This window comes from Galeopterus variegatus, unplaced genomic scaffold (genome assembly GCF_000696425.1).
Source record: "Galeopterus variegatus unplaced genomic scaffold, G_variegatus-3.0.2 Scaffold7784, whole genome shotgun sequence".
Classification (NCBI taxonomy): domain Eukaryota; kingdom Metazoa; phylum Chordata; class Mammalia; order Dermoptera; family Cynocephalidae; genus Galeopterus; species Galeopterus variegatus.
Genome location: NW_007733895.1, coordinates 16,837 through 26,978, shown reverse-complemented (window position 1 = coordinate 26,978; position 10,142 = coordinate 16,837). Strand labels below are relative to the sequence as shown.

Genomic DNA, 10,142 nt, shown 5'->3' with positions numbered 1-10,142 from the left:
TTTCTCCTTTACCGTCCTAGAAGTTCATGGCTCTGTGCGGTCTGGTTCATCTGCAGCACAGCAGCTAAGGACGAAACTTAGTTGCCTCCACATTCATTCTGAGCTACTGTCTGGGCTCAATCTCAGTGGCAACTAGTGTCACATTACACGCCTATTTGCCTTTTGTCATTGCCTTTTGTCACCTACCTTCCCCGGCTGGCACTAGGCTGCTCCCTCTTTCCATCCTGCAGAGTCCTGTCCCCTGGGGGCTCTTGGCAACATGAGGTTCCCAGCTGCATGGTGGTAGAGCAGTGACAGCGACTCTTGAGGCCAGTGGACTCAGGTTCCCGGCTCCCTCTTCTCCTTAGTTGCCTGCTCTTTCCTCATTCACTCGACCTCATCCAGCAAATGCTTATTGGCCACCTGCTTGGTGCCAGGCACTGTGTCAGTTGCTGAGGGAATAACAGTGAACCTGCCAGAGCCCTTTCCCTCAAGGAGACCCACGATATCTCCTAGAGTCAGGGCACATTGTGAGACCAACAACTCACCCTGCAGAAATTATAATGGACCTAGTTTTCAAAAGGCAAGAGGACTGAGGCCTCACACTCACTTCTCCCCGGACACATCAATATTTTAGAGTCTCTGGGTTCCTCCAAATATGGACCATGGTGTTACTGCATCAGAGTCCGAGGAAAAACCTGCTTCTTTTGGAAGTCCAGGGTGCGAACATGGATATGAAGGCTGGTGTTTCTAAAAGTGAAACCTGCTAAACAACTGTATCAGAATTGCCTGGGGTGCTTATTAAAAATACACATTCCTGGGCCCCACCCCAGGTGGATGGAATCAGACTCTTTGCCAGGAGAGGCCCAGGAATCTGCATTTCAACACGTTCTTCGGGTTACTTGTATACACGCTGCAGTTTGGGAATCACTGAAGGCTGTTCACTGCCTCTTTTCTGAGAATGATGCATTCATTTGCCAAATATTTATGGATGTTCTAATTTATTGGAGATTTATAAGAGAATGGAGGAGACAACATCCTGTTCTCCCGGAGCTTACAATTTTTATTTTCTTTAGAAGTCACCAGGTTTAAAGTGACATGTCCTTATTGTAAAGAACAGAATTTTTAAACCAGAAGGGACTGTGAGATTTTCTGTTCCTACCTCATATTTTGGGCACATTGGGAAGTGGGGTGGGAGGTGGTGCTGGTGAGGTGTGGTGGGGGGTGACTCGCTCAAGGTCAAAGTGCTGAGCTGGGGCTGGAACTCAGGTCTCTGGACACCTGGGTTCATCATCTCCCACAGCACAGCACCTCATCCTGGAAGGCTTCAGCACATTCTAGATGGGAACTGTTTAGCGTAAAGCCTCTTTTATGTTCCCATGTAAGTTTTATGCTGCATGAGGACACGGTTGTTTCAAAACAAATATCCAAATCCTAGTCTCCAAAGCCTGAAGGAGGCCTCAGAAGGTCAGTGTGGTGCAAAGAGCAGGACTCCGGCCTCACACTGCAGGTCTGAATTCCCACTCTGCCTCTCCCTGTCTGTGTGACCTTAGGCAAATCACTCAACCTCTCTGTTCTATATTTCCCCAGCTGGAAAAGAAGTTAATAATATGTCCGTGATCACAAGGTGGTTGTGAGAATTAAATGAAATGTAATTGATGCTTAATAATTTAATTCTGACCTTCCCCACCCATTTAGAGAGAATTATGTATCAACTTTTAGAAACAATAAAAAAGATGTCTTGATAGTTCAAGGGCTACTGATTCTCCGTGGGCACTGTCTCAGCCGCAGCTCTCCTTTCTGTGCTCTGCCTCGTTTCTGGTTCTCTGTGGCTCTGCCTGAGCCTGGGCAGGTTCTTCATCGGCACACGCCATGCCCACCCCCAGGGCTGTGGCCCCAGCCCCAAGCTGGAGAGACTTAATGAGGCACCTGATGAGGTGCCTGCCCCGGGGCTTATGCACACTTGGCCCTGCAGGTGACAGAGCTGTGACTGACCTCTCACCTTCCGCACCCTCCGTGTGGCCTGTGAAGAGTTAAAGCACCACAGCTCTGTCTCCTGTGGGGTGATATGCCTTGAGACCTTTGCAAACTCCCATCTAAGTTCAAGATCACTCCGTTTCATCTCATTTTTCACTATGATTTTTGTCTCGGGCATAAAACAGCTTTGCAAATCACTTTTTCCCGTTTCTGTAATGAGCATATGGTGGCTTCATCTATGTGATAAATCTGAGCCACCACCATATTTGACTTTTCAGAATTTAATTTATCCGAACCCTCTATTCTCTGGCTTAAAAAAAAAAAATCCCTTTCTTGGATTCCTCCATTTTCTTTCCAGTCCCTTTTCCAGCACTAGCAGACAATATTTGACTTTTCAGAATTTAATTTATCCGAACCCTCTATTCTCTGGCTTAAAAAAAAAAAAAATCCCTTTCTTGGATTCCTCCATTTTCTTTCCAGTCCCTTTTCCAGCACTAGCAGACAGTTCTCTATATTAGTCTTCCAGGGCTGCCTCAACACAGTACCGCAGCCCAGGTGGCTGAAATAACAGAAGTTTATTTCTCACAGTCTTAGAGGCTAGAAGTCCAAGATCAAGGCGCTGGCAGGGGTGGTTTCTCCCGAGGCCTCTCCCCTTGGCTCGTAGACAGCCGTCTTCTCGTTGTATCTTCACATGGTCTCCCCTCTGTGTGTCTGCATCTTAATTTCTTTTTCATATAATACACCAGCTATATTGGACTAGAGCCCACCCATATGATCTCATTTTACCTTAATTACCTATTTAAAGACCATCTCCAAGTACAGTCTCATCCTGAGGTTCTGAGGGTCAGGACTTCAACATGTGAGTTTTGAGGGACACAGTTCAATTCACAACACTCTCTTTTACAACCTTCCCCACCCCCCTAATAAGGGGATAGAACGTCTCACTTCATGGCATGACTTTGAACAGGAAACCAAGGAGAGAAGGACAAAGTTGGCCAAGGAGCAGGGTGGTGCCAGCCTGCAGCACTTTCTAACTTTAATGTGTCTGTAAGTCACAGAGGGAGCTTGTCCAAATGCAGACGCTGAGTCACCAGATGTGAGAAGGACCTGAGATTTTCCATTTCTGACAAGCTCCCAGCAGACGCTGATGATGCTGGTCCACGGACCACACTTAGAGTAGTGAGGAGCTTGATGTTTAACTGCTGAGTGACTTCGACACTCTTGCTGCAGGAAAATTATTAGTTACATTATGAACCTTTGGGGTGCCTTTCAAATAGATAACATTTCTAATATTAAACCTGCTCTGAGAGAGCAGCCAGATTCTGCTCTCTCTATAGCAAGAAACGGGACTCAGCAGCATAAACTCAGCTGTTCAGTTGAATGGGCTGCTCTGAGTGAGCAGTCCTGATTGCCAAAGGGTGCCCTGGCCGCATCTTTACTAACACCCTGCACGAGTCATTTGACTGGACTTTGCAAACTGCTAGCACCACTTAAAGGGGCCCAACCACAGGAGTCACAGGAGGGTTCTGCAGAGGAAAGATGGAAGCCAGGGCATTAGGCAGTCACACATCACTGGGGAAATGCCTCCGGACGCTGGCTGATAATTTGCCTAAACCACTTAGGATTTAGAGCCTTTGAGAGAACTCAAAAATGTAGAGCCTGTCTTTCATTGCTGTGTGCCCAGCTCTCATTCATGAGAACACAAGTTATTCCCAGGCAGCCTGAGGAGAACAGAACAAACCCTCAAATGCCAAAGCACCTTGGAGATTCCACCAGCTTTAGCAGCTCATCTAAACCATCACTTCTAACATAGTCCTGCATTATACACACGGCCACCAGCACGGTTCTTACAGATACTCCTTGAGAGGGACAGCCATAGAGAGGGTCTTAATGAGTTGATGGTGTTCCTAATCCTCAGTCAGAACGCTTGATGGCCAGCAGAACCCGCTGCCCTCGTGGGTTCTTGGAGCTTGATTTTGAAATATGTTCAATGACTAATAGCAGCTAAGACACTTCCATCCTTCATGAGCAGTCAATGGGTAAATGGAGCATTGCTGAGTAAAAGGGGCTATAATTTAAACCCTATGCACCTAGAAGTGGTAACATTTTTTGCAAAATTGGTGTCATCTCTGCTACATCTACAGTTTTCTCTTGCCTTCTTTTCCAGCACCCCTGGCTACATATTTGGGAAGCGTATCATCCTGTTCCTGTTCCTCATGTCCCTTGCTGGTATATCTAATTATTTCCTCGTCCTCTTTTTCGGAAGTGACTTTGAAAACTACATAAAGGCGGTGACCACCACCATCTCCCCTCTGCTTCTCATCCCCTAGCTGTCTGCTGAGCACAGGGCCGGTGCTCTCACCCAATCAATACCTGCAAGTCACCATAACTCAACCCTTTAAAGTACTCTGCTCCTCTTTAGGTAGCTGTAAATCTAATGGCCATCTGGGCCTCACAGCTTGAGCTAACCTTGCTTTTCCAGGAAGAAAATAATTTCGTGTCAGCACCGCCCCTGGAACATGGCATTATGTTACTCAGGTCCATTCCGTATTTCTTGACTTATACCGCTCTCTGAAGATGTTTTGTGATCAGAGTTATGTTTTCCTGAAATAAACTGCAGAGACATATTTTAGGCTGATGGTTGAGTTTTTTTGTGAGTATCTCTCTACAGTTGAATGCTGGTTTGTTTTCCTCAGCCTAAATGATGATAATAAAAAATATGCTATCTGTCCTATGGACAAATAGACTTCCTTAAGGATCTTTTATTGACCATGCACCCTCCTGCACCCTCCCTCCTCCAAACACTGACCATATCATGCAGTTTACAATGTGCTGTAATTCTCTACAAGAACATAAGATAATGCCAGGCNAATGGCCATCTGGGCCTCACAGCTTGAGCTAACCTTGCTTTTCCAGGAAGAAAATAATTTCATGTCAGCACCGCCCCTGGAACATGGCATTATGTTACTCAGGTCCATTCCGTATTTCTTGACTTATACCGCTCTCTGAAGATGTTTTGTGATCAGAGTTATGTTTTCCTGAAATAAACTGCAGAGACATATTTTAGGCTGATGGTTGAGTTTTTTTGTGAGTATCTCTCTACAGTTGAATGCTGGTTTGTTTTCCTCAGCCTAAATGATGATAATAAAAAATATGCTATCTGTCCTATGGACAAATAGACTTCCTTAAGGATCTTTTATTGACCGTGCACCCTCCTGCACCCTCCCTCCTCCAAACACTGACCAACCATATCATGCAGTTTACAATGTGCTGTAATTCTCTACAAGAACATAAGATAATGCCAGGCCCATTGTAGGTGCCCCCAAATATTGGTTGAGCAAATGAATGAATGAATGAATGAGTTCATGAGTTGCTGGATGGCTATATTTAATGAAATATATGTGTTGAGCCATTTCTCATATTGTGGAAATGTTTGTAGTGATCCAGCTACTGTCACAGCAGGTGCCACTTGGCACCAACAACACAATTTGGAAGATGGGGTATAGTCAAGAGTCAGGACACTCAACGGAGAAAAGCTAGCTCTTATAGGAGAGTCAAACTTATCAGCACTGAACTCCCAATTAGGGTAACCAGCGATAGATGAGTCCCCTTATCCCCTAGGTGGGTATCATGATGATCACAATCTTAAGCAGGACTTGAAACCTCCTCCAGCTCTCCCCAGCTTGCCCACTTGGGAAGTGGAGCTGATGGAACATGGAGTCTGGTGAGGTGTGAAGTCTGGATCAGTGTGCCTCATGTGTGATGGTCAAGGCAAGAGGGTGTCTCAGTTCAAGGGAAAGGCCCCATATGGACCTGGCCTCCAGGCCTGTCTGGTGGTCTGGGCTGAAGTCCCTCCTGGGCTTGCACTGCCAGGCTCCTCCAGCAGGAGCTTCTTGGCACCGATCACTTCAGGACAGCCGCTTCTGCTCTCGGCTCTGTCTAGACAGCAGGGCATTTCTTTTCTTCTTGGTGATAGGAAACGTGTCAGCACCGCCCCTGGAACATGGCATTATGTTACTCAGGTCCATTCCGTATTTCTTGACTTATACCGCTCTCTGAAGATGTTTTGTGATCCGAGTTATGTTTTCCTGAAATAAACTGCAGAGACATATTTTAGGCTGATGGTTGAGTTTTTTGTGAGTATCTCTCTACAGTTGAATGCTGGTTTGTTTTCCTCAGCCTAAATGATGATAATAAAAAATATGCTATCTGTCCTATGGACAAATAGACTTCCTTAAGGATCTTTTATTGACCGTGCACCCTCCTGCACCCTCCCTCCTCCAAACACTGACCATATCATGCAGTTTACAATGTGCTGTAATTCTCTACAAGAACATAAGATAATGCCAGGCCCATTGTAGGTGCCCCCAAATATTGGTTGAGCAAATGAATGAATGAATGAATGAGTTCATGAGTTGCTGGATGGCTATATTTAATGAAATATATGTGTTGAGCCATTTCTCATATTGTGGAAATGTTTGTAGTGATCCAGCTACTGTCACAGCAGGTGCCACTTGGCACAAACAGCACAATTTGGAAGATGGGGTGTAGTCAAGAGTCAGGACACTCAACGGAGAAAAGCTAGCTCTTATAGGAGAGTCAAACTCATCAGCACTGAACTCCCAATTAGGGTAACCAGCGATAGATGAGTCCCCTTATCCCCCAGGTGGGTATCATGATGATCACAATCTTAAGCAGGACTTGAAACCTCCTCCAGCTCTCCCCAGCTTGCCCACTTGGGAAGTGGAGCTGATGGAACGTGGAGTCTGGTGAGGTGTGAAGTCTGGATCAGTGTGCCTCATGTGTGATGGTCAAGGCAAGAGGGTGTCTCAGTTCAAGGGAAAGGCCCCATGTGGACCTGGCCTCCAGGCCTGTCTGGTGGTCTGGGCTGAAGTCCCTCCTAGGCTTGCACTGGCTCCTCCAGCAGGAGCTTCTTGGCACCGATCACTTCAGGACAGCTGCTTCTGCTCTCGGCTCTGTCTAGACAGCAGGGCATTTCTTTTCTTCTTGGTGATAGGAAACACATGGCAAGTTGCAGAGTGGAAGTGGCCCCTAAACCTGCTCATACCTGGGCTTGGTTTGGAGGGCGGTAGGGTGATTGATCATCCCAATTTGCCCAGGACATAGGGGTTTCCTGGGATGTGGGACTTTCAGTTTTAAAACTGGGATAGTCCCGGGAAACCAAGATGAATCAGTTACCCTGAGGGTGGACTGGGCCAGAATATGTCCAGTAGAGCCTGGGGACACCTGAGTCCCCAGAGGCCATGCTGTCCAACCTGGCCATGGGGACTGCAGGGGGCAGGGAGAGAAGATGATGTGCTGGACCATCAGAGGCTCTCTGTGGCGCAGCCTGGGGGAGTGTGCACAGCTGAGAGCATTAAGGAGGGGGTGGAGCGTGCTTCCTAATTACGTAGAGGAGGGTGTCAGTTCAGGACTCCTGACTCAGGGATCCCTTCTCTAATCGGAAGTGGCTTTGTGTAGTGGTAGACTGTCTGTCTTCAGAGTTCTAGATGTATGGCTGGATCTCTGCACCATCCCACCCTCAGTTCTGTGACTTCTCCCTAAGCCTCAGTTTTTGCATGTGTTAAACTGGGATAATAATAACACCAAACTCATGGGGTTTGGGGGAGGAATAATGAGGTAAAACAACTGAAAATGTTCAGCGCATATACCGACTGAAAGCTAGCTATTGTTACGATCTTATGGTGCTAGTTTTCTATGGCTACAAAACAAATTCCCATAAACTGGGGCCTCAAAACAATACACATTTATCATCTTACAGTGTCCATGAGTCAGAGGCCCTGATCTTATGGTGCTAATTTTCTATGGCTACAAAACAAATTCCCGTAAACTGGGGCCTCAAAACAATACACATTTATCATCTTACAGTGTCCATGAGTCAGAGGCCCTCAGGGCTTGGCTGGATCATCTGCTCGCTGTCTTACTAGGCTGTGATCAAGATGTCTCGAGGCTTGGATTCTTTTCCAGGCTCGCTGGTCATGAGCACAATTCAGTTGTAGGACTAAAGCCTACAGCCTTCTGCTCCTAGAAGTCCTTTCCCTGACACAGCTTTCTCTTCAGCATGGCAGTTTGTGTCTTTAAGGCCTGCAGGAGAACTTCACTGGTGCTTTTTCTTTATGACCTTTATACCCCCTTTCAAGGGACTCACCTGATTAGGCCAGGCCCACTCAGGGCAAGCTCCTTTCTGATGAACTTAAAGTCAACTGATCAGGGGCCTTCATGACAGCTGCAAAATCCCTTCACCTTTACCTTATAATGTAACTTGTCACCACCTGAAATTAGATCATTTATTTACCCCTTTACTTTTTTTTAATTGTCTGTCTCCCCCTCTAGAACGTAATCCCAAAGGGCAGAGGTTTTGCCTATGTTGTTATGCTTGGCATATAATCAGTGCTCAACAAACATTTGATGAATGTCTGAAAGAAAGGGCTGGGGTGTATGATGCATCTACTCGTTATTAAGACCATGTGGTGGGTCTTATGGTGGTTGTGGTGGTGATGGCTGCGGGGCTATAAGCAAATTTGGGACAGAAAGCCTAACGGATGTTCTCAGAGTTTAGTAAGCAAAGCATCAGCTATGGAACGTGTTTTAAAAAATGTAAATCCCTTCGTGCCATCCGCAGAGATAAGATCTGGTAAGTCGGGGATAGGGCCTAGGAATTCACATTCGTATTAGGGTTTTTCTCGATGCAGGTGCTTGCAAACCACCCTTTCAGGAGATTTTTGTTCTAGAGCAGCACCAGCCAATACATTGGCTGCTAGAAACACATGGCCCCTGAGCCCTTGGTATGTGGCTTCTCTGAACTGAGATGTGCTGTAAAACGCACACTGGGTTTTGAAGACTTAAGATAAAAAAAAGAAATGCAAAATATCTCATTAATAATGTTTTTATATTGATTACACATTGAAATGGTAATCTTGTGGATATATTGAGTTAAATATAATGTATTATTAGAATTAATTTTGTGTGTTTCTTTGTACTTTTTCTTTTTGGCGGCTGGCTTGTACAGAGATCTGAACCCTTGACCTCGGCTAACCAGCTGAAATAACCAGCCAGCCTCTTTGTAGTTTTCTCAATGTGGCTACCAGAAAATTTTTTTTTTCCTTTTTGTCTTTTTTCGTGACCGGTAACGGGATCGCAACCCTCGGTNCTCAACCAGTGAGCGGACCGGTCTCTATATGGGATCCGAACCCTCGGTGGGAGCGCTGCTGGGCTCCCAAGCGCCACACTCTACTGAGTGTGCCACCGGGCCGGCCCTACCAGAAAATCTTAAATGACGTATACAGCTTGCATTACATTCCTATTGGACAAGGCTAATCTCTAAATTCCACGGGAGCTGGCAAGACCTCACAGCTGAAATATAGGCTGGACCTCCCTCTCAGCCCTCATCTTTAGCTATGATTTCTTGCAGACAACATTGCAAAATGTGCCAATGAAAGTTACCACAAGCAACAAACTGGCTCTGCCTAAATCCGGAAAATAGTTCTTTGAAGCTTGTTACCGTATGATCTTGAGAGTGTTTCATTAAGTATTTCTGATCACAGATGTGGCACATTATTAAAATATCATCTTTATGGTCACCCTAGAGGCTAGGGTTATCTGAATATGGAGAGAGAAACAGCTTGTGGAGCTGTTGTATAAATGAAATTACTAGAAAGCAGTGCACTCAATTGCATATTGGCTCGGGGGGTTATTCTTATTAAAATGTCTAGAGAGGAGTTTCTGTTCATTTCTGCAGAATTGCTCTCCAAATTAAAAATTTGGCTTGACACACCAATAGACCACAATCCCAAGAGAATTTTATCCTCTTTTTTCTTGTTATCCTTGCTAAGTGCTTAGAAGCTGTGCTGATAGGTATCACATATTGTCTGTATGGAGCATTTATATTAAAATTGATGGCAGCCCTGCAAATTGGCACACTCTTGCTTGGTCTAAAAGAAATCAGGACAGGCTTCAAGGAAATCAGGCAGTCTATCTAAAGAAAAGCAACAACTCTGTCTCTCTTCTGATAATATTCAAAAGCAAATTTTAATGGGAATTAGCCTTAACAGTTGAAGAAGTTGCTGCAAAAACGGGCTTGCTATTAACAGACTGGAATCCACTGTGTAAAGATAATGAAATACAAGCCTTCTCAGGATTCCAACTAATAAACAGCCACTCAGCCA

The 10,142-nt window shown here is 45.5% G+C and overlaps 1 protein-coding gene across 1 annotated transcript in view; it reads left to right on the top strand.

The window, feature by feature from the left end:
- ALOX5AP (arachidonate 5-lipoxygenase-activating protein) overlaps positions 1-4,583 on the top strand; it is a 25,230-nt gene extending 20,647 nt beyond the window's left edge. The window contains exon 5 of the mRNA XM_008592329.1: positions 4,124-4,583. Coding sequence (XP_008590551.1) covers positions 4,124-4,286 — 163 coding nt within the window. The 3' untranslated portion in view covers positions 4,287-4,583. The remainder of the gene's footprint in view (positions 1-4,123) is intronic.
- Positions 4,584-10,142: the final 5,559 nt, after the last annotated feature.